The 25,810-nt window shown below is 40.0% G+C and overlaps 1 protein-coding gene across 2 annotated transcripts in view; it reads right to left on the reverse strand.

The window, feature by feature from the left end:
- Positions 1-978: 978 nt before the first annotated feature.
- gsg1l (gsg1-like) overlaps positions 979-25,810 on the reverse strand; it is a 38,779-nt gene continuing 13,947 nt past the window's right edge. Inside the window, exons 2-5 of one of the 2 annotated variants that reach the window (XM_036148029.1) lie at positions 18,856-18,903; positions 10,125-10,277; positions 6,385-6,483; positions 979-1,528 (exon numbers count right to left, since the gene is read on the reverse strand). In XM_036148029.1, coding sequence (XP_036003922.1) covers positions 1,233-1,528; positions 6,385-6,483; positions 10,125-10,277; positions 18,856-18,903 — 596 coding nt within the window. In that variant the 3' untranslated portion in view covers positions 979-1,232. Of the gene's footprint in view, positions 1,529-6,371; positions 6,484-10,124; positions 10,278-18,855; positions 18,904-25,810 lie in introns of both variants that reach the window. The other variant, XM_036148028.1, reaches the window with a different exon arrangement.

The following is a 25,810-nucleotide window of genomic DNA, read 5'->3' on the forward strand; positions in this document are numbered from 1 at the left end:
TGCTGTCCGGTCAAAGGACCATTTCTTTCTGTTAAGGGTAACGACTCTGCTTCACTCAGGTTCAAGAGTAAAGTCTGCTCCATCTTCTCTAACCAACAGAGGGTCGGGGTAGATGACCGTTCCCACTGCTGGAGGTTTTTTCTTGTTAAACGGGATTTTTCCTCTCTACTGTCGCTACATGCATCCTCGGTATGAGGGATTGCTGCAAAGTCAACGACACAATGCCAGCAACCGTCCGCAGTGGCTCTACGATCATCCAGGAGGAGTGAATGCTGCAGGTCAATGAATCGATGCAACCTTCTGGGTTTCCTCAGACAGAAAACCTTTAAGCAACCTGAATAATAAACTGAACTTGACTCCACTGATTGATAACGAGGATCAATTAGGAATGTATGTAATTAACTTGCTTCTTCCCACAGTCTGAAAACATGACTTTTAGGCCAATTGGTCTCTCTAAATTGCCCTTAGGTGTGCATGATTGTTTGTCCTGTGTGTTGCTACGTTGCCCCGTGATGGACTGGTGACATATCCTGGTTGAATCCTGCCACTTGTCCACCCCTGCAACAGATTAGTGGTTATAGACAACGGCTGTATGGACTGGTTTAGGCTTTAATTCTTCTTATCTGCCCGTCTGGTGACACAGGATTGAGTGACGCTGTGGGCTCCTCTTCCCTAGTCACCAAAAAAAGTGAGAATCACAATGGATACCAACTGTTCAGCATTAAACTAATAGATCTAAACGAAGGACATTGGTATACGCTGGATTCTCTGATAGTAGGCGATCAGGGACCCTATAAAACGTTGTATCTCTGCTTCTTGACAATACCCTTCTGCAGCGGACTCTGATCAGCAACAGTCGCACTAGCTCCACTGCTAATGTCGTCAAAGCGGTGCCTTAGGATGCTGGAAATGAACGAATGCTGGAACAACATCTAGTTTTCCCCACCAAACGTCTGACAGACTTCAATCAGCGCTTCACAAGTTTACACTGACATCGTTTTAATCGGACAAAAACATACAGCAACTGTCGCGTTTACTCTATATGTTTCCCGCTTTGTTTCAGGGCAGGTTTGCTTGTTGACTCCTGTGGGCAAAACCGAAGGACTGCTGTGCTTTTCAGCGGCAGAGGAAACGGGTCCAGAGTCAAAGATACGGTCAGCCTTCCAGCCCTCAGCACTGCTCCTCCCCCAGAGAGTCTGTGTTCTCCCCCAGGTCCAAAGCTGGCGTGCCTCTCATTTTCCCGTGTGCCGAACCTGGACCCGGACCAGGACCGGAGCCGGGTCCTGGTCCGCCGACCATGAGACCGGCTCTAGGGCCGCTGGGGTAGACCTCCACCGTGCTGGAGATGGACTGGAGGGAGCGGTCCTGGAAGTAGTGGAACGCCTCCTGGTCCAGGTAGTTCTGCTCCTCGCGGAGGCCCTGCTCGAACAGCTTGCGCTTGTGTCGGAACTCGATGACCGTCTTGGTGTAGGAGTTGAGGGTGGTGACGGAGGCGGCCATGCAGCAGGTGAAGGAACCCCACGCCATGCTGGTCCAAGACAGACAAAGGCAAAGTGAGAGTCACACTGGTGCTGGAAGATCTAACCAGCTTTTGTTTGTTTCTTTTGGGTCACATGTTACACATCAAGCTAATTTTGAACGCAGTTTTCAATTGATTGTTTAATTTATTACAGGTCCCCCCACCCTGTTTACTTATGAATGAACTGTGATTGACCACAGTTTTGGATTAATTTCCCCAGTAACAACTACTGCTTGACTACTGCCCAACTTTTACATTCAAGAATTTACCTAAATAGAACCTGTGGCAACATGAAACAGGCTAAAAGATCTCAAGAACAAGCATGTCATGCCCAGATCTAAAGAAATTCAAGGAACAAATCAGAATTCATTGACATTTATCAGACTGGCAAGGCTATGGGACTCCTGAGAACCACAATAGCTACGTTTACATGGACAAAAGTAATCGGAATAAACGGTAGGTTTAATCGATTAATTCGAATTCACAATTCTTTAAGATTTCATTTTTGTAAAATCTGGATTTTATTTTGCCAATACACTCATTGGGTTTCCATGAAGAGAACAGCATGTGATGCTGAATATATGTTTAGGGAAATGTATTGTCAAAATATTGTTAGGTGGAAACTTTTTTTTTTACCATAATACGATTTACTTCATTTACTTATTTACTTTTTTTTTTTAACTTAGTTTGAAGTTCACAAGTGCAGTGAAGCCTGTTCTTAGCTCAATGTGTAATACCACTAGCAGCAAATGTTTTGTTATATTTTCATTGTTTATAATGACACGGCTGCCATGTTTCACAGCTTGTTTTTAGTTGCACTTTGAATTCAGGTCAACTCCCTGACGAAATGCTTGACATAAAAGCAAGGTTTTAAAATAATTTCTTTAATTTCTTTTTATGAAACAAAAAGGAGGAAAAAAATCGATTAATCGGATTTGGTATGATAAAATCGGAGATTTATTTTTTAATCCATATCGCCCAGCTCTAATAAACGGCCGATCGGAAATAAATAAAGCGTCATGTAAACAAGCCAATCGGAATATTGTGATCGGATTAAGTTCAATCGTAATAAAATTGTAATCATTGTGAGAGAGGTGGTTTATGCCGATTGATAATCCGACCAAAGTGCATAGAAACGCTTGTCAGGCTCAAGTTATTCTGAATGAGGTAAACTGACCCGAGTGTGCATGTGTACCCGATGTAAACGTGACGTATTGTGGCGGAAATACGTGGGAAAGCAAACTGTCGGGGCTCCCAATACAAACTTTCTGTTTGAAAAAAAAAAAAAGAGCTCAAAATTGTTGCTTATTCAGTAATGTTCAACCAGAGCCTGGTGTAAGCTCGGAAGACAAACAAACTCGTACAAAAATGGTTTGTTTACTTTTTTGTAGTTTAGCAAAGATGGCAGGACTTCTTCTTTTGTTTTTAGGGGAATTTTATAACTGCACATGTCAGAGTGGTTCTATTCTGAATAAAGCCAGGAGCATCGAAACACTCATTATGATCAGATTAATTGATTGTGTGTCCATATAAACGGTAAAATCAAATTATTTAATCTGAATACGTTTTAATCTGATCATGAAATTTGGTGCATGTAAATATGCTGGTGAGAACCATTATCTACCACGGGAGAAAGCATGGAACAGTGGGGAACCTTCCCAGGAGGAAATTACTCCAAGAGCTCACAGACAACTCATCCAGAAGAACCCAGAACAACAACTAAAATCCTGCAGGCCTCACTGGATCAGAGGTCTTTATTCAACAATACAAAATAGAGACTGTGGCAAAGATGGCCTCTACGGGGGGTTCAAAGACCAGAACAACCCCATTTCACATCTATCAAAAGAAACATCTTGATGATCCTCTGGAGTTTAGGAAAAGACTGTATTGAATATATTGGTCCCGTTATGTCTGGTGGAAAAATAACGTCTCACTTCAGGAAAACAGCATCACAGCAATGAGGCATGGTGGCGGCAGTGTGATGGTCTGGGGCTGCTTTGCTGCTTCAGGACCGGGACTGCTCAACAAAATCTGAAAAAGAGCAGCGGATCTTAGGCAAGGCTTTGTGTTCAAAGTAATAATATTTTAGCTAGTGTTGCACCGATACCGGTACCAGTATCGGACGGGGCCCCGATCCAGCACTAAAATGGTGGTATCGGTATCGGCGAGTACCAACAAATAGGCACCGATACCATTCTGATGTTTTTATGTCACTTGAACGCAGCCTTCTCTCTCCCGACAAGTATTATACATGTTATATAAGTTAATGAAAGTTGCACTATTTTGGCATTTAAGAGCCAAAACTCAGGGTTTAAAAGAGATTATTCAATTCAATTCAATTCAATTTTATTTATATAGCGCCAAATCATGAAACATGTCATCTCAAGGGACTTTACAAAGTGAAGTTCAATCATATTATACAGATTGGGTCAGATTATACAGATTGGTCAAAAATGTCCTATATAAGGAAACCAGTTGATTGCATCAAAGTCCCGACAAGCAGCATTCACTCCTGGGAATTAATGTAATTTTACTGTCTTACTGTTGCACTACTATTATCCATGTTATAATTTCACCAATGTTGCACTATTTTGGCCTTTTGAGAGACAAAAGTTTATTTAACTATTGTCACCCATTCCAGGTAGGCAATAAAAAGTTCTACTACCCTAAGTAGTATGCAGTTCTTCATTTATACACACACATCAATTTCAAACAGATGGTATCGGTATCGGCCAATTCTGCACAGCCAGGTATCGGGGCCAAAAAAATGGCATCGGTGCAACACTAATTTTAGCATTGCTCTTTTATTTTAGTTGTTGTGCTATTATTATTTTTTACATATGGTACAGTATTTTTTAATACTTTTAAAAAGCCCTTGATGCTGCAGAAGAACAACATCAGTTACAGGGCATGAATGTGGGGGCATCTGATGCTTCCAGGCACCAGGCAGCCAGCGTGACAATAAAACCTGACCGCATGTTGTAATAAACGCACATGACACGCGAGGTCAAAGGTTTATGTGAGAAGAGTATCGAGCAGATGAGGTTCTTCTCTCTGTCCTTGATTGACGAGTGATTTGTTGGCGTTCAGACAGCAGCTGCCGCTCGGCTTTAAACAATGAGCAGAGAGCTGTGAAGGTCCTGTCTGGATAATTATCTGAGCAACATCAGCTCAGCGTATACCTGAGAGCTGACCGCCACCACCTGGTAATGCACTCCCGCACGCATTCGGGTTCGGTGAACTGATGAGGCGCATTCATGTGATTGATGGCTTGAATTCGGGTTCACAGATTCTCTTAATTCACATGTTATTTCTCTGCCATGTAAAATGTTTGTTTTTTTTCCACAATAAAGAATCAGAAACTCCAATACAATGTACTTTTAAAGTATAGATTTAGTCTTGGAAGGAGAAGCAGCTTCACACTGACGGGCCCAAAAAGCTACTGAAACCAGAGACCTTCTAGCTGTGGTTTAGGAATGCTAACACCGCCGGATTATATGCTCCTAACAGAAAGTTTGAGCACTAGTTAAATGGACCAAAGCGAAAGAAGACCTCTCACCTGATGAACTAGACCATTGGAGAGCTTTGAGGACAAGGTTAGGACCTTTATCAAGATCAATATCTGAGTTGTACTCATAATAAATAAAGATATATTGGTCATGCATAACATTATAACCACTAAGAGGTGCAGTGAATGCCACTAATTATCTCTTAATCATGGTACCTTTTAGTCGATGGGATAAATTGGAAAGAGAAAGTGGACACCCATCTATCCATCCAACGACCAAGATAAGGTCACGGGGTAATATAAATATAGTTACTTTTAAAATCACATTATGAGATTAATTTAAATTTTACAATTTTGCTTAATTTGTAGACTATAATGCTCTTTAGACATGTTTTAATCGGCTGAAATCTTACCATTAACCCCATCCAAGTCGAATTAACCCTCTTTAATGACGCAGAGGACGTTGTGTATTTAAAAAATATCGCAAAACAACAATTTTGAGCTTGGTATACACTACTGATAGTGAGCTGAGTTAGACTGTGTCAAGATGCTGGATTTGTTGTCATTGGACAATCAGATTACGATCACATATCAGAACAATATGAACTGAACAATAATTGGAAAGAAAACTCTGGTGTTAAAAGCTCTTGATATAAGCTTAAGGTCATCTTTGGAGACAACTGGAAGACAGGATCTCCCTCTATGCTGATGATACGATTCTCTACCTAACAAACCTGTCAGCTTTTCTTTAACCGACCATAGGAAGAATTTCTAGTCAATACTCCAATACTTTAGGGGGAGTGGTGGCCTAGTGGTTAGAATATTGAGCTTGGATCCTGGAGGTTCTGAGTTCAACTCCCACAGACTGCCACTCTTGGTCCCTGAGCAAGACCCTTAACCCCAGACTGCTGCACAGTGGCAGCCCACTGCTCCCCAAGGGAATGGGTTAAATGCAGAGAACAAATTTCATTGTAATGTATGTTATAAAGATGATTCTTCTTATCACTATTATAACCCAATTTTAAATAATAATAAAAACTTTTGATCCTGTTAGACGTACTTTATCATGCGAAGCAAGCGCCTGAAAAAACTGGTGCCACCAAATACCTATTTGTTAGTCAAAAGTTGAACGAGACCCTGGACCAATGGATGAAAATACCCACAAGAATAACTGGTAACATAAATATGATCAGAATTAGTACATCATCTAATTTTAATTTTCAAAATATTTTGTGATTAAATTTACAATGACCAAAAATAAAGTATATAATTCTACTTTCCCCACTTTTGTCCTTGAAGTACGTTTTAAGTTAACCCGACTTGTTTGCTGGTGTACGGACTGACCAGAAGGACCAACCATAGTCCCAGCTGTGGGGCCTCCAGTCTTCAGGACCTAGGCTGACTGTGATCTGGAACACCTGAGTGTACATCATGTGGGCCACCATACCCAGAAGACCTGCAGAAAACACGTACATAGGACAGGACCTCATCATTTCTAATTCACACTGAGCAGAAACATGTTTATTAATATCTTTGGAAACATTTAACTTGTACAAAGAAATCAAAATGCTTTTTGTAATCAAGGTCAAAGGGAGAACAATGCCATACTCGAGTTGATAAATTGGTTTATTTGCTCGATCAAGTATCTGTCTGGCAATATTAATGATTCTTTGTTGCTTTGTTCAACGGATCGTTTTTTTCAAGGTCTTAAGTTAATGAATCAAACCAGCTTTACGCCTTAATCAGGAGAACAAATGCGCCGTAACACCAGATAACATTGTGTTACCTCCAACCAATAGGATCTGGCCTCTGGTGATCATGTGACCATCATGACATTTTTTATTCCAGGCTTACGTTTGGGATTATGCTGACCATAATGCTGACTGTTCCTAAAATTGTTTTCTGGGATTCTGAAATATCTAGTGCTCATCATAAGAAAACTTTAGTTTACATTTTGTCATCTTACATTTTTTTAGGGATTTTATATAAAAGCCCAACATAAGGTTGGACATAAAGTAAGGTGGAGTGAAAACTTTTCCTAAAATATTAGAAATAAGAAATGTCATAATTTAAAATATCTATAGCCAGTGAAATTATAGCAAAATGTCACAAATAGCTTTTATCTCAACCTGACATATTTCAGGACCTAATCGATTTTTATTTTTCTGTTAAGTAATTTTTGCCATGACAGACATCTATTGTAAATGCAAACAGATGAAACTACTGATAAGAAGCAATTTCTAAAAATATTTCAGTTAACAATGCATGCTTATTACCACATTTAAACATACTTTATTCAATATAAACAAACTCTTAAGGTATTACATTTACATATATGGGAAAGTTTTTTAAAGAGGTAATGTTTTTTTTTTTTTTTTTTTTTACATAACAGCATTACCCTTGATCCACCATCAGTAGAAGCAAAACAGCAGTAAATCAGTGCTGATCTGAGCTGCAGCTCAGTTTCTTCCTGGGTAATAAATCACAGCGTTCCCAGTCATCAGAATTAGTCATTACACTGAATCAATTTCTTTAAAGCACCGGTTATTAGGCATCCAATCAATTAGACATAGAGCCGTAATCACTTATGAAATTACAGCCAATCAAAAAAAAAAAAAAAGGGAAGAGAGCGGCTGAGTGGAAGGGAGCATGTCAGCGATCATAATCAGAGCATACGCTGGGTGTCCTGCCTGGGTTCTGCAGGAAGGTGTTTTAGACGCTGTTTGTGTCTGTTAATGTGGACATCATTGTGTTTCCGTATAAATCCGAAATGTTTCAGGTTTGCAGCTCTCTATGACTATTACTCTGACTCCAGAATGACGGAGTGATGCCTAAGGTTTGGACTGTGTGTGGTTCCCTCCGTCTTAGATTTGTTTAAAAATGGTCTCTTAATATCTCAGTTGTTGCTGTTTCTCAGCCTTTTTAATGTAAATACAATTTATCTTAGCTACATTTACTTAGATATCACAATCTAAGGTTCTACTCCAGGAGACTGGATTCCTACAAAGTCTGTAAAAGCTGGGATGCATTTTCCAAATCTGAGTGGAGGAAAACTGGCTTTTCCACAACTTATACGTGAATCCCATTCCACATCTGTTTAACAGTCCATCTGTCCCGTTTCCAGCCACTTTCTCTAAAAGGTCTGTCCCACCAACCACGAGCCTGAACGTTAAAGCCATCAGGTTTTATGTCACTTAGATACTCAGTCGTCTGATAAGTGAAGAACAGCAGCGTAAAGCTTTTTAACCTTTACGTCAGAGGAAGTTTTCGGTAAATTTGTCCTCAGAGATCTGAGGAGCAGAGCAGCGAGCAGAGCCAGCGTCTTGTGTAAGAGGTTTAACTTTAGTCAGGATAAACGCTCCTGGCAGAGATGTGGACCCGGTGCTAAACCATCTGACCCAAAACATTTGCATCAGTCTGACTCCTCTTACCACTTATAAGGCTCCATGAATATGTTTGGCATTTTTTGATGTCTGTAAAATATTTAACGTCAGACAGACACCAACGCTCTAAACACACTCTCCGGTTGAAAGACTCTCTATGTTGAAAACAAATATTTCTTATTATTACAGACGGATAATAAAGGAGGTAAAAGAGTGAATGAAAGAGTTTGACTTGCCTGTCACTTTACATCCAATGTAAGTTTTATACAGAATGTTTTCTTCATCTCATTTAAAGCAAAGAAAAGATTTGATCCATGCAACAGGAAAGCAATGCAACTAAATGTAATGTTTTAATGACATACAGAAAGTAATCAGAGTTTTGTTGAAAATGGATTTTAAAATAGTTGTGGAGCCATAAAATAAAAAGGTTATTGCACAGTTCTGCAAAAAAAATAAAAAAAAAAAGCCGCTGTTTCCAAACTTTTTTAGGTCGACGTCTACAATTATTTTTGCTGTTGTTTATTCTAAACAACTGAAACTCACCCTGAAAATGTTGTTTACATCTGCATGATGCTTGTACCATTATTAACCCACCACTTTTTTTCCAAGGGTCTAAATTGGCCCATGGGCCAACATTCAGTGTTTTGTGTGTTAATATATGACACCTTGGTAGCTCTGATTGGACAGGATACCATCATTTTGTGCAATAATCCTGGGGTTATGTCATTCTTTTGTTGTCTCAACTATAAAAGCCTACTTAGAGTTTACAGCTACCTTCAGTCTGAAAATGGTTATTAGGACGATGTTTCTACAAAAGGTTGGGACTGCAGGACAGTTCAAATATCGCTGCTGGGTCCGGTCAGCCTCTATCTGAACAGTACAATAGTGTCCAAAATGTTCTTTTGTATTTGATTTTATTTATGGAGCGCAAGAGAGATGAGAGTGGAGCAACACTTGTGCAATCGACAATAATGCAATAATGAATCATTATTCACCTAAAGGAGCTATAAGTAATTCTGACACCTTGTGGCTCAAACAGCTTCCCAATCATAACAATCTGATATGCTTTTTTTAAACAGTGTGTTGCTGTTGTGAATTTAACTTCCACAGGACGGGTCTATGATGTTGTATTCTGTTCTGGTTCTGGTCCGCTTCTCTTACCGGCTTCCATGTTTACAGGCTGCTGCTCTTTTACCAAGATAAAATATGAAATGCTGCACTCTGTTTAGGGAATCCTGGGAACTCTCATCTGATTGGCCCAGGAACCAGGAAATAAACACGGCTACACTCTGAACCGAAGTAGTTCCTCACTGTACCTCTAGGTTTGAAAGGAGAAAAATGTGATTAAGACATTGCTGATGGAGAGTAACAACTGTTTCTAGGGAATGTTACTTCTATCCTGGGTGACAAATGAGAATGATTAAGGTTGCTTTTACAGTAAATATCTTACTTATAGCTCCTTTAAGTAGTAGCAAAAAAAGTGGAAGCTTTTTTCTCTCTGATCACTTCTGCATCTCTTGTGTTCGTGGTGGAAGAAAGAACAACTTCAACCTAATCCTTAAATAGGAGCAGATTGCTCTCCTCCATTGGTCCTGGTGGGTCTTTGTGTCTGCATGTATTTAGTGGAATCTGCTTTGTGAATCCAGTGCAGAAATGAAGCAAACAGCAGGAGAAAAAAAAAAAAACTTCCCAGTGGCTTTATTCTGCTTCTTACCGGACAGCACGGTGAAGACGGCGGCAAAGGCATTGAGTTTGAGTCCATCGATGACGTTGCTGGAGTGGAAAAGCTCCAAACACATGAGGCTGAAGCCGACCACCAGCAGCAGGATGTACAGCACCTCCGAAACCACCGACAGCCACAGCACACCTGTAAAAAACAACAGTTACTCACAGATTTACGGGAGTTTCAGTAGTTCAATTTAAAAATGATCGAAGAATTACATAATATACGCCCATTACAAGAAGAGTGATATATTTCAAGCGTTTATATATATAATTTTAGAAGATTTTTTTCTCACAGCTACTGTAATTTAAGGTAAAAAATTCATCAGAAAATGTTTAAATGTTTAAATAATTTTTTAAGACAAATGTTCGATTATGACCATTTTAATGGCCTTTGAGTGCTGTATCCAAGCATATTAAAGTTGAGTGGAAGGAAAAAGTGTGGCAGAATAAGTATTAAGTGTCAAATCAGTGCTTTTACCTGAGTATCAAGGAGTTTTATTTTAACAAAATTGAATGATAATTTCTTTACATGAAACCATTTCTTTATTCTCTTGAATTATTTTTTAACGACATTCAACGATCTCTTGTCAATTGCATTGCATATTTCTTCAGAGTGATTGGTACTGGATCCATACGTACCATTACTTAAAACATTGTATCTTTTTATAAATTTATCCAACCTACTTACAAATATTTTTCCAATATTTTTTTTTTTAAATTGTGGAGGCAATGACACTGGTCTGTAGTTGGAGAACGCATTCAATAATGTATTTAGTGTCATTTATCCATGTATGCATAATCAGTGGATCCTTTATTTGCACAACTATCAACAACACCTAGAATTTCTTCCTTTTCTATTTTACCAAGAAATATGCTATTCACATTAGCCATGATTGTGTTTTTATCTACATTATCTTTTATTATTGGTATGTTTGCTGCCAGACTAGGGCCTGTATTTAAGAAAAAAATACTAAACTCAAATGCTATTTGCGGTTTATCATAAATGTTGTGATTTCCTTTCACAAAGTAATTTGGAAGAACGGATTTTATTTTATCCTTTTTTATTACACAATTTAATATTCTGCATGTGGCCTTCATGTTATTTCTACTTTTATTCAATAAATAACCATAGTAATCCTTTTTTGTCTGCTTATTATCCATACTAATTTATTTTTGTATTTGTTATAGCTGTCATCAGGTTCTTTTGACCTTTTTAAAAAAACAAAAAAAAACAACAAAAAAACAAAAACAAAAACAAAACAATCAACCAAACAAAAAAAAATCTATACATTTTTCTTTCTGCAGGCGTTGCGTAATCCTTTGGTCATCCATGGTTTGTATTTCTTGGCAACACTCCTGAGTTTACAGTTCTTTTCATAGACCTACCAATACCATCATGAACAAATCATAAGCCATATTTACACCATTTATACTTTATCCCAGTTCTGTTTTCTAAGGTCATCTTTCAGTGCTTTTAGGGCTTATTTTGACCCATTTTCCAGAACTTATTTTAATTGCATTACACTGATGACTTTTGTAAACAACATAAAGGTCCCTGGTTTCACCGTGAATGTAAATAAGACATCATATGCCCATTCCTATTTCTTTTTGTATTTTTATTCTTATTTTTCTCTTTTTCTTTGATCCACTGTATATATGAAGATTCACTGTATATAACTGATGCACCTTTCCTATTTTTGCACCTTCTCTTATGAGCCGATGTGGCAAGTGAATTTCTCCAATGTGAGATCAATAAAGACTATCTTATCTTATCTTATCTTATCTTATCTTATCTTATCTTATCTTATCCTATCTTATCTTATCTTATCAGGGTTTTAGTAAAGGTATGTTCACACCAAATCGCCTTTCTCTCACAGAGAGAGTGAAGAGATGCACCTCCCGTTCGGCGAGTACCACCAACTGGAGCTGCGTCTGGATGACGGTTCGCTTCCAGCGGTACTTCCGTCTGTCCAGGACCCAGCATGAACAGGAAGTCTGACTAACTCCTGTGGGATTATTATTCAGTTGGTAACTCAGAAAATGACACAGACGTCGGACGAGAGACACATCTATGGAACTGGAGAGCCCCAAGTTTTCTGTGCAAGGGTCCAGGTGAGGTTTTTTTTTTTTATCCTGACGTCTGAGTCCACTATATATCCATGGAATTTAATTGGTTTTCCAGAGGACGAGGATGTATGCCTAACCCGGCAAAAAATGGCCAAAATTCAATGTTATATCCATCCATATATCCTATGTGGATACATATCCACAACTTAGTTAAATTCAGAGAAAAACTTAGAGAAGTTTTGTCTAAAGGACTAAGAATAAACAAAGACCTGAAAACAATCAAGGTGGTTCCACATATAAACAGCATCAATCAAAATATTCAAACTTATTTCCCATCATAAATTACCCTATTACATTATTCAAAGGTTCATGACTATTCAGATGAAGTAATTTCCCTCATAAGAAAGAGACAAATCCTGCTTTTTGCATCCATTACATTGTTGCATCCACTGACTTTCTGTCCCTGGAGCTGAAAGTTTGTCTTCCCGACCCGCCGACAGAGACAACAACCAGGAGCCTAACCCCCCCCCCCCCCTCCTTCCCCGTGGTGAGGCAGAGGCAATATTGTGTTTCCCATCTCTGTCATCCTGAATATGTATCAGCAGACTTCGTTGAACTGCAGACAGTCAATAAAACGTGTTGGGAGGGACTCTGCTGATAACAGGCAGGCAGCAGCTCATCAGACCGAGTCTCAACACAAGGGGGTATAATTACTTGCTTTAATTACAGCGTGTGCACGTGTGTGTGTTTGTGTCAGCGGTGTGTGACGTCGGCAGGTCCTGAGTGTGAAGCTTGTTTAGCGTCGTTTTTTTTTTTTCTTTCAGGGCTTCTCTATAGATTTCCAAAACAAGAATGGAGATTTAATTAAATTTAGACCCTCGGGGAGTCCGGCTACACAGAATCCTCGTTAATCAATATACAGCAAGATTTCGATTAAAAAAATGAATTACTTATGCAAAGTAAGTTAATTTGTGGGAACATTTACTAGTTGCTACTTATGTTTCACGCAGACTTTTGATTTTCCGTTACTAATTAGGATATTGCTATTTAATTTAAAGGTGTTTAAAGGCATGTGTTTCCAATTGATCTTGAATAAGGTATTCTCTGACATCTGTCTTTAACCAAGTGTATATAAAAGTTAATTGTCAAATATTTCAATTGCAACTCTTGTAACATTTCATCGGCCTGGAACCTGCAGCTCTGATGGCTTCAAATGTGACATAAATCCTGAACAAGTCTGCTCATGTGAAAAATAATTATGCCACAAACGTGCAAACCCTTAATATAAACATTGTTGATTTAATTTCACCATCCAGTATTCTTAAATCCGTGCTTTCTGTCAGATGTAGCAGATCTAATTAGCCTAAGACACAGTTCAGATTTCCTATCTGGATTTTACTGTTAAAGAAAGTTGTCAGCAGCTAATGCTGATTGGGAGAGTAGTAGGAGAAAGTAGCAGAGAAAGCTGGTCGGTATGTCCTGCAGCGTAACTACTAAGATAACTTGGGATAACCTGAGCTGACATTCATCCAAATCAACAACTAAATGACTTTATGAAGGGAGGGGGTGTTCAAGTTTTGCAAAGATCTAATAAATGTTCTCACAATGTGAAACTTTACAGAAGTCAAGATGTGGGATACTGACAGACTCCGACCAAAACTGTAGAGATAGGCAGAAAATTTCACCATTTGAAATTTTGCATTTTTTATCTTCAAATAGTTATTAAAGTGTATGTTTCGTCTTGATTAGAGGCTGATGTTTTTCACCAGAACCTGGTAGTAACGTGCTGCTGACTACCGCTTTCTCAGGCAGTGGTAGATTTACACAACTCCTCTGATCTCTGAGGCTCGTTATCGCTTTAGTCTTCTGATGCTGGAAAAGCACCAAACTGTTCCTAGATGGCTGGAAGAATGTGATCCGTTGCTTTATTCGTGGCAGCTTGTTCCAGGATAGAGGAGCATACGGTCCACACACCAGAGAGGATTGATCAGAGAATATAACTTTGCACCAGGCATCTGCTCTCCAGCCTTGTAGTTCCTTCAGAACATCAGCCATGGTTGAAGCAGGAGGCGTTCCTGCAGCTTTTAGGGTCCTTGCCTTCTTCACTGCAAAGCTGGACCTTTTTAGCTTGAAGTTCTTGATGATCCAGAAAACTTTCAGCAAAATATTTTTTTCTGGTATTAGTCAGGCTATTTTGATGATGCTATTTAGCTGTTGCCATGCAGGGTTGCTTAGGATACATTCAGCAGTACAAAAATTCAATTAAATTTTATTCATATAGTGCCAATTCACAACACGTCATCTCAAGGCACTTTACAAAGCCAGCATGAGGAGAAACGCAGACACTGTCTGGTTAAGAGTTAGCCAGAATTTAAATAATTGCTTAATTGACAACTGAGTAGAACAGTTTGGTTTCTGCATACTGCTAATACGATAGAACCTGACTCTCTCCAGATGGCCATAGCTCCAAACGGCTCCACATATCCACCCAGAATCGCTGCTATTGGCAGGGATTTCAATACCACATAAAATTAAGCAATTGGACTGGAGCTGTAAGAAGGGACGGAGCAGACTGAACTTCCTGAGGAAGCTTTGGTCCTTCAGGGTTTGCAGCAAGATGCTGCAGATCTTCTAGAAGTCTGTTCGGGAGAGTGTGATCTGTTGGGGTAGCAGAATCTGAGCAACTAACTTTAAGCAGCTCTGCAAGCTTATAAAGAAGGCCGGTTCTGTTCTGGAGACTCTTCTAGAACCTCTAGACTTTGGAGAGAAGGATTCTTCATGAAATTAAGAACATTATGGACCACCCTGAGCATCCTCTTCATCAGACTGTCAGTGAGAAGCTTTTCCAGATCAGCGGTAAGGCAGACCTCCACAGGAGATCCTTCCTCCCTGCAGCCATCTAACCTGACTCCGCCAGATGTATGTCGCTCCGCCTAGCTTCACTCACATCCATCTGGGACCTCTCCATAGGAATTGCCTTTATTGAAGGCTGGGCCTTATTAAAAATCCTTGCATATGATTGGATAAGCCACTTGTCTGTCATCTTTATTGACGTGCTATTTCAACCACTCACACCGAAGCTAACCCGTGACGCTGATAAAAGCGACGCAGGAAAAATTTTATGTGTTTGCGGCTCTAGTGGCACGTGTTTTATTGACAGTGAGCTGACAGGAAGAGGGGGGAAGACAGGCGGCAAAGCGCCGCGGGTCGGAGTCGATCCCGGGCCGACCACGTTGAGGACTAAAGGTCTCCTAACATGGTTCACGCTAACCGCTAACCGCTCCGGGGCGCGTCCACGTCCGCCGCGGACGCGCCCCGGAAAACAAAACTTTCCAAATCCGGTCGGGAGAAGGGCGAAAACATGGTTTCCACCAACAAAAGCCTTCAGAGCCGTTCTCTGATGTTCTTTTAATGAAACAATATTAGGTAGATTGGACAACACGGAAGAAATAGCAGCATCAATGTTAACGCTTGCTTCCTTGATGCGAGCCGCCATTGCTATCTGAATCAAAACAGTCTCACGTCACGGTCGCTTCTCCACTACGTCACATCTATGAAACTCCAGCCCTGCGTCCTGATTGGCTGGACCATAAAATTGGTTGGAGAAATCACTCTCAATGGGCGATGTTCCAGATGTATGTGAGTCGAGCTAGGCGGAACGAAATACATCTGGCGGAGTCAGGTTAGCAGCCATCAGCATCTACAACGACTCTGGAGAAACCTGCATAACATGAGTTACAACATTTTCACCTAAAACCCACCAAGCAGCATGTTGGCTTCAAAACAACAGCAGAATAAGAAATTTGTCCGGCTCATCCCATCATCTCTGCTTCGTTTTCCCTAAAATCCTCTCTTTCTCCAGGATGTTCCTTTCATCTGCTCCATAAACACCCAGAGCCGGATGGAAACCCGATCAGTCGGGGTGTTCCGCTCATTTGGAAAACAGGTTAATTGTCTGTATGGATTTTGTACACGGTGTCATCCTGATCATTTCCGTGCTTTAGGCTCCAATAGCTTCAATAAATCAACACTGACAGCTCAACTAAAAACACTCAGCTTGTTTATCTATCAATTAGCTCATGTCCGTTTCCCTCCACCTGTCGCTGCATAATCATATAAACTGATGCAGGCCTCTGGGTGAGTTCAGTGAAACCTTTCCATCTTTGAGGCTAAATTCGTAGTGCAGATCAACACAGAGATTATACTTTTCGTGCACAAAACTGCTTTCTCCAAAACTTTGGAGATTTAAATACAACTAAATCTTATTGCACACAGATATGCATCGCTAAATCAACAATTATGAACACACAGTCACACATAAAGACAATTTATAGAAACAAGCAGGGCGGGACGAAATGGCTTAAAATCAGATTAATCAGTTTATTTCCTCCTTTTCCTTTCACAAAAAGAAACTAAAGAAATTATTTTAGGATGTGCTTTTATGCAAAGCATTTCGTCCGGGGGTTGACCTGAATTCAAAGTGCATTAATTACAAGCTTTGAAACCGCCCTGCAGTTGTAAACAATGAAACTAAAAGAAAGTGTTTGCTGCTAGAGGTTTTACACAATGAGCAGAGAACAGGCTTGACTTTACTTGTGTAACTTCAAACTAACTTAAAAGAAAATAAGTAAATTAGTGAATTAAAGTGTCTCGTATTATGGTAAAAAAATATGTTTCCTCTTTACAATCTTTTGACAACGTATTTTCCTAAACATAGATTCATCATTGCTGCTGGTCTCTTCATGGAAGCCCAATGAGATCATTGGCAAAATAAAATCCAGATTTTCCAAAAATTAAATCGGAATACATTGTAAATTCCAATCAAGCGATTAAACTGATTTACCGCCCAGCCCTAGAAACTAATTAACCCAACAGCAAACTGTTTCTGAACTGTGGGAGGAAGCTGGAATATAAATGCGTCACAATCTCCAAATGTTTGTCTTTTCTTTTGAGAATACATTTTTGATTATTTCTTTGCTGTTATGTTTCCTTATGATGTGCTTTACTGCAATAAGGGAACCAAAAAGTAAGCACAACTTTCTTTAAATTAGTGTATTTGTCCTTGATTTGAGCAGGAAAGTTTAAATGGGAACAACTCATCTCCATGCTCTTATTTAAAGTGCAGTTTATCTATTTTTCTTATTTTAGGGGTAAAGATACTCATTCCATTGGCAGATAATCTTATTTCCCTGCTCAAGTCAAGGACAAATACACTAATTTCAAGAAGTTTTTTACTTACTTTTAGTTCCTTTTTTGTGCAGTGTTAGTTTTTTTCTTGTGCTCATTATTGTTAGGTGTTTGTGTTTTGGGACTTTTTTTAGGGTTCTGTTTTTTTCCTCGTTGAAGAAGGAAATACACCGTAAGAGTAACGTAAGCGGCGTGGCTTACGGGTGTAAAAAAAGAAGCGTGAATTTAGACCAGACGCTGCAAAGTACGCTCCACAACTGCATGTTTCTGATAAGAACGGGCCTTGGTCTTCCTTCTTCTAGTTGACGAACTGTTGTGAGAAGAAAGGCAGAGATTAAAATTAGAGCATCCCATCAATCAGCAGCGTCAACAAGGTTCCTCTACCACCTTGTGGCTGAACTGAGACTTGACTTTCGGGATACTTTCGGAAGTAAACTTTGACACATGATGTTGTTTTCCCATTTATTCCCTGCCAAACAGGAGCGTATACACATCTGAAATTAGAACTCCAATCTAATTTAGGCGTTGCGTAGCGTAAATACGCGCATATTATGCTTCTAGTGTACATTTATTGACTGATTAAAAATAAGAAAATAAAAAGCTTAAGCTAAGCGTAGGATTTATGATGCTTTGCTGCGCTTACACACCGCAACATATCCGATGTGTTTCCTCCTTAATTCTAGTTGCTCCCATTTTAGTTTTGTATTTTGTAGACGATATTATGAATACATTTTGTAATATTTCCTCCATGTTTCTCCTCAGGTTCTGCTTCCCTCAGCTCATCTGTTTTACCTGGTCTCTGCTGTTCCTCGTCTCCTCCTGATTGCCTCGGTATACGTTCTCTCTACGTCTCTCTGTTCCTCGCTGGGTTCTCCCGTTGCTTTCATGCTCCCTGTTGCTGCGGCTCATTTCCCTTCCTCTCCTTTCTCTGCCGTATCCCTCGTCTCCCTCTGTTCTGCAAATGTATCCGTGCCCAGTCCAGCTCCTGAACTTCCTGCTGGATCTCCACATGTGTGTGAGATATTTTGCAAGTTTCTTTTTTTTTTATCATTAAACTTTGTGTCCTCCTTGAACTGCATCATGACAGCATGAGAGAACGTAAGAAACGGCAACCTCGTTTTGTTGTCCTGTCTCTGTTACTAAATCATTTAAAGAGGATTTTAGTATTTTCCTCTCAGAGCTCGCAAAGCTGCATCCTTAATGTGAACTCATAGGTCTGATGCTCTACAAAAATCAACTTTAACTGAACTGGCTGCAGAAAAAAAAAGGAAAAAAAATCCCATTTTGGTCTCTGCAGGTTCACTCGTTTGACACCTCCTGGCACACGCAGAGAGCCCTGAAAAGAGATGTGCCTGTTTTTTTTTTTTTTGTTTTTTTTATCCTTTCCTCAGATTTCCCTCGGCTCTGGGAACAGGTGGGGAGCAGCAGGGAGTGGCGGCGGAGCCTTAATGACCGTCATTACTCACCTCTCTCCGACGCTGGGGCCAGATCAATGAAGCTCCGGCACTTCTCACCTGAGAGGAGAGACGGAGAGGGCGGGGAAGAGAGGGATGGAGCAAAGAAAAGGTGAAAAAAAAGGTGATATGAGCAGGGAACAACGGGGACGGGCCAAGAAGAAGTGAGAAAGGGATGAAAATTAAAGCAGAAAGGGGAGAGAAAATGACAGAAAAGAGCATTAGAGCATCAAACTGGCATAACTTATAATATAAGCTATTATAAGGTTTACAAACCTTATAATAGGTTTGTTAACACAGGCGGTGACTCTGAATCTCTAATTCGTGTCTTATTTTGTCTTCCCTATTAGGGCAGAACTCGTCACTCTCACGTTTTTTCACATTTTGTGTCCAAGAAACGTTGATTTTACTTAAAAACTGGAGTTTAAATGCTTCAAAACTGATCTGTGGCAGTCAGATATTAGCCAGGGTTACAAAGACGTCAGCAATAAAGATGCCTAATTTAGAATATTTTATCAAAGATGTGTTGGGTTTATTTATCGCTGCTACTAATATCAATGTTTAAAATTAAATTTGTTTCATTTAGCTGATCAGTTTTGAGTCGATCTTGATCTTTGATCATAGTTTTGCTGCTGTCTTTTAGATAAGGCGTCCAGTATTTGGCTGAAGTGAGCTTGCAGAAGCAGAAACCTCCATTGGTTTTCCTCCAGACCCCCTTTTCAGACAACCTGAATTTGTTTCTTTCTCAGTGAAATAATAAAAAAAAAAGCTGTGTTCAAATTTTTTCATTTGTTGATAGGAGAAAAGCAATCTGCAACAACTATGCACCGTTTAAAAAAGGACATTTGTACCAACCCTTGCAACACTAAAGCCTTTAACCAGTGGAGCGTTTTAAGCATGAATGACCTGATTAAGGTCATATCACAGTAGCTCAGGTCAGTACTTTGACTAGGCCATTCCAAAACCTTCTATTTTAGGATTAATCAATCAATGCGAGTCGTCCTGAAGAACCAAGAAGCCCCGGACCATCCCTCTGCCACCGCCATGTCTGAGGTTCTCCACTGTTCTGCGTTTACGCCATGTGTGGATAAAGGTTCTGACCAGAAAAGCCTCTTTTAAACTAATAAATGTGAGTGATTTTGTTTATTTCATCGGTGTCAGATGTGTTGTTGCTCTTTTAGCCTGCTTCATGCTGGCGGACGGGTTCTACTTGGTTGATTTCTAGACAGTAGAACAGTATTAAGGCCTGAGTGTGGCTGGAGAAATTTAATTAGCATTTCCTCCTGGATATTAAAACGAGTTTCAGGATCTGAAACACTTAAATGTAACAAAACAAAAAGGGGAAAAAAAACAGAAAGAAGTCTCTGAGGAGGTGAATACTTTTTCTCGGCACCATTTCTAGAGTTACCAAACGAGCATATAATTGTCAAAAATCTTCTGCATTTTGGATAGTTAAGTGACATTTGGTCATTAGCTTGGTTAATAATAATCATACAGTTTCTAGGTTGGCGAATATGGTTTAATTTTATTACTAAATGTGAGGAACCATCCTGATAGTAATCGTTCTTTATTGTAGATGTATAGAAATCAGCCTTTTTGTCAAAGTGTGGATAAGTCGCTACAATAAACTTAGGTTTATAGCAGCCAGTCCAACAGCTGAGAAACAGAGAAGTATCCAAGTACTAAAACTGTTAAAATGTAAGAAAAAGAATGTTTTAAATTTAAAAATAAAATCTGGACAGTTGGGTAATTTTTATACATTGTAGTTGTAGGTCAATAGTGTGTTTAGATGTATAAATGATGATATAAGCTGTAAATAAGGCACATTAATATTGTATAAACTATGCTATTTATAACTTTTATAGAACCACACATGATACATGGACTGAACTGTGTGTTTGTAGCACTGTTGCGTAGGGCTGGACGATATAGAAAAAAAGCTTATTGATAAAAAAAATGCATATGATCGATATCGATAATTATTGAAAATATTTAAAACCATATTTTATGTGCAGCTCTGCCTGGACATTTTATGATATTGCTAAATGATTTAATTTTAATAAAGAACAAAAACACAGAATTTCAATTAAATCTTTATTTAACCAACTTTTTTAAACATAACAGAATTTTTTTAAAACAAAATAACTTAAGAGACCTGAGTTACGTTATTAAATAATGACAAAGAATAAACTATAGTAACCAGTAAAATGACCAAAATAAATATACCAAATAAATAAATAAAAGGAAATTTAGGTGGGAATAGTACACTAGTTACTTCTCAGGTTTCATAATTGAGAGGCTGACGCACGGCTGAGGTCCGAGGTTGTGGCGTGTAAGGAGGACGCAGACTGCAGCTCATATTGCACTGATTCTCTGCACTAGTTGCACAATTTAGGGAGCGCTGTTAGAGAAAAACTTGCGTCTCAGAACTTTATATCGCGGATCAAGAGTGGCGAGTAATTGTTTGAAGCCAGGTTTTTCAGCTGCAGACAACAGCAGCATATCCGCGGAGCCGCGTGGGGCTGACACAGCTCGCGCAGCAGCGCGTGCGGAGTGAGCGGCTTACGTGATGAAACAAGTTGGTTGCGTTACCAGACTTTGTTTTTACCGGTTCCTTGTAAGTTTTACAAATCACTTTGGTTTATTTCTGTCAGACTGGCGAACTAGTAAAACCCCGTTTTAGGACCGTTTCCTCCGCCGATCCTTGCTGCGACATATTCACGTGCTCTGTGTTGTGGTTTGAGAGGGCGGCGCTTTGTGACGGCGTTGCCTGAGTCCGCGATTACGATTGGTCGAGAGGAAGTAGTGACTGTAGCATCAACGAATATGATAGGCTGAAAGGCTGGAAGGAAAACTGTTTCTATATCGAACTTTTATCGACTCTATTTTTCCCTATCGCGCCACACGTCTATCGATCGATATATATTGTTATTGAATTATCGTCCAGCCCTACTGTTGCGTAGCAGCAAAAAGGTCCTGGGTTCAAATCCCAGCCTGGAGTCTTGGAGTCTGCATGTTCTCCCTGTGCATGCGTGGGTTCTCTCTGGGTACTCCGCCTTCCTCCCTCAGTCCAAAAACATGACAGTTAGGTTAATTGGCTAAATTGAATTGCCCTCAGCTGTGACTGTGATGGACCGATGCCTTGCTCATGGTGCACTCCGCCTCCTGGAGATAGACGCCAGCCCCCCTCTGACCCCGCATGGACACGAGGGCGTTGATGATGGACGGAAGGACAGGAAAGACAAGTGAAGTTTCACCTTTAACCAGCCGGCTGCAGCTTTCCACTGAGAACAACCGCTGAATAATCTCCGTTTGGACATGTTTGGAGACGTGTGAGGTGAGTCAGTGCCGACTCTTTAATTACCCTAATTATAAAATATAGATGCGTATATTAAGCAAAAAGAGCGTTTCTGTTGCGGTTGTGCCTTTCGTGTTGAGTCCTCTGAAATTTATGTAACACAAATATAAGTTTAGAGAGATTTCCGGCACTAAATAAGAGGCAAACTTCATTTTGAAAGCACATCTATTGTAATAATTGTCATATGATTTACATTTGTTGTAGTTGATGAATTTTATCCACTATTCAGAGCGGCGGAGAGCGGACTTAATAACTTCTCTCCCCGGGGGTGTTTGGAGCCTCCTCGGCTTCGTGTTATTTCTTTCTGGCACGCTCGGGCGGCTGCAGGGAGTTCATCAGAGCTCAGGGCGACCCGGCGGGTCACAGATCAGCAGCTGCAACACGAGCCATAACTCAACCTCTACGGTGCCACGGAGAAGAAGCAGGGCCATCCATAACCGGCCTGATTACTGATGCCCCCACACCGCCGCTGACACCCCCGACCAAACACGCTCCACAAAGCCCAAATAAAGACAAGGCAACTGAATAATTTCAGTTTGAGGCGCTGAGACAGACGGTTAGAACCAGAATACCTAGAGGTGCTCTGAAACGATGACTGAAGCTGCTCATAAGACGCACTGAGAGTGTTTTAATGCTTCTTTAAAAAGCTAATTTAATCCAGGAATTAATTTAAAAAAACGTGTAACTCGTTTATTACACAGATTCATCGCCTGCAGAGTAAATTTCTGGTGTTTGCTTCTGTTAATTCTGACGCTCGTGGTTTACAGATAACGAAAAACCCAAAGTTCAGTTCCTCTGAGAATTTAAATATTTCATCAAACCACTTAAACAGGATTTTTAAAACAGAAATAAGGACCTGCTGAAAAATATGTTCATGTGCTGTGTTCAGGTGGCTCTGATAGCGTCCTTCAGCTCATCTGCAACGTTGGTGTCTCTCATCTTCCTCTTAACAATACTTCATAGATTCTCCACTTTCTTCGCGTTACCATGGATTTTGAAACTCGGGCTCCAGCTGCTGTCCGCACCTTATGAATGTTTCTCAATCCTCTCAAGGCTTCGGTTACTCCTGTTGTTGGTGCACCTTTTTTTTGCACTACACTTTTTCCTTCCACTCAACTTTCCTTAAATATGCTTGGACACAGCAGCTTCTATTGCATTGAACCTGTGTGGCTTAGCCCTCTTGTGGAGGGAGTCAGCGTCTGTCCTCTGCACAACTTCCACCAGTCCTCACCATCACAGTGTGGAATGCAGCACAACATTTGGAGAAACTTTCAAGTTAAATTAAAATTTGTTGAAGGGAGCTGCTGTATCAATGCAAATTATTAAACCCAATCTTTCCTTTGGGTCATCAGATTAAATGTTACCTTTTCCGGTTTAGTCTATTTTTTTGAGATGCAGATTTAGAGTTTGAGTGAAAAAGCAAATCAGATACATAAGGCCACAGCTCCATGAAACTAGCCCTAAAACGGACATAAATGTTCAGGAAGACCTAATAATTCACATTTTAGATTTCCAACTGTGATCTCAATGGATTTGGTTACAATTTTTTGCTTTGTGACAAAAGTAAAGGTGGTTTCTGTGTTCTCGGGACTAATTTAAGCTCCAAGTATGCTTGTTTATCATTTTAGAAACTCTTTAAGCTTAGTTTTTCTATCTATCTATCTATCTATCTATCTATCTATCTATCTATCTATCTATCTATCTATCTATCTATCTATCTATCTATCTATCTATCTATCTATCTATCTATCTATCTATCTATCTATCTATCTATCTATCATTCTATCATTCTATCATTCTATCTATCTATCTATCTATCTACCTAGTATATATATATATATATATATATATATATATATATATATATATATATATATACATATATATATATATATATATATATATATATATATATATATATATATATATATATATATATATATATAGACATGTGTATGTGTGTTAAGAAAACAACAACCTATGCAAGAATCAACAGCGGACAATTTATTATCCACCAGGAGCATTTTTAATTTAGTGATAAATTCAAATTGAACAGTAGAAAACATCAGAAATCAGAACCAGATAAAAGTAATCCAGCAGCATACATCTGCATGCATACAGTAGAAGAGAGTAGTTGCTGAATGTTGAAGAGTCAAAACCAGGAAGGAGCCCAGAAAAAATCATGGCATCAGCACATTCAGGTAGGAGTTGATGTCGCTCGCCTGGTAGGACGACAAGAGAAATTACTTTCTGTGGGCCTGCAGCGGGGACTCAGCGATCTGCTGTCTCTTTAACTCGTCCCACCATCCGCCCATTCATTGTGTTTCACATATCTGATGCTGGGTTTCAGGGTATCAGGTCCAGAGACCCTTTCCTGCTCACTTTAGAGGATCCTGTCACGTTCCACTCTCAGGAAGGAAAAACACCTGACGGCTGTTTCACGAGGCAGCCCAGGGCCTCGGGTCTCTGGGCCCGTGACTGGATCCACTTCGGCGGAGCCCGCACCACCATCAGCTCCACCTGCTGCACTAATTACTGCCAACTCTGCTCACCTGTCACTCTCCCTATTTATACCTGCCTCACTCCAGCACTCTCTGCCAGAACGTCACATCCTGTCCTGCGGCCTGCATCACTTAAATTGCTTAAACCTAAACAGTTCTGCTTACTGGCCGATTTTATGTGGCACAATGCTCTCAAAAATCGGTTAAAATGCGACAAAGCCGCTCCGCTCAATGGATCTTCAGAGTATTACGGTACACTGTAGCTGCGTCCTTCGAAGGACCCAGCCTACTCAGCCTTAGGAGGACCCAGCCATCGGAGGATGCTCCGGAGGATCCTCAACCGTTGGTAAATGGGACGGTCTAGCCTTTGGAACACTTCCTGGTTGCGACACGACGTCATCATGTCTACCCCACCCCGGGAAAAACAGCGAATATGTTTAAATCTAAAATTTTATATTTATTTGTAAGACTTGATATAAGCTTATGTTTGTAACTTTAGTAATTTTAATTGAATAGTTAAATGTGTACAAACCCTGTAAATAACTGACTTAAAGGTATACTATGCAACCGGGGTTGATTTTCCAGCGAGGCTCCCCCCAGAGGGCGAAAGTAAAAGTGCACTGTCATAAAGATGCTCAGCTGTCCTGGTTTCTCCGTCAAGCCAGGCGAGGTTGTTTTGAGCTTAGCAGACAGGCGAACGCAACGAAATGTGGAAAAACGGCAGTACAAACAATGACTAACACAGTGAAAGTATGAACATCAGGGTTTCCCGCAGCGCTTTCTTGGCGAGGCGGCCGCCTAGTATGCCTTTAAATCACTACTTTCACTATCACTAAAAAAGCACGCAAAGCACCTCGGGTAATCTTATGGCAGGCGAGGCCACTGAGGATGGTAGCGGTGCATCCTCAGAATTTGGGGAATTCGAAGGCTCCCTTTTAAAATGGGACAGACTCTGTGCATCGTTTGACGTAACCAGCCTGCAGGCTGCGTCATTCGAAGGATGCAGCCTGCAAATTGAGACGCAGCATGTGTCATTACCTGATAGGACCCCTGAGCTTTCTACCAGACTGCCTGACTGTAATGTCTAAACTAGAAGTGCATTCATGTA

This window comes from Fundulus heteroclitus, chromosome 16, assembly GCF_011125445.2.
Source record: "Fundulus heteroclitus isolate FHET01 chromosome 16, MU-UCD_Fhet_4.1, whole genome shotgun sequence".
In the NCBI taxonomy this organism is placed as follows: Eukaryota; Metazoa; Chordata; class Actinopteri; order Cyprinodontiformes; family Fundulidae; genus Fundulus; species Fundulus heteroclitus.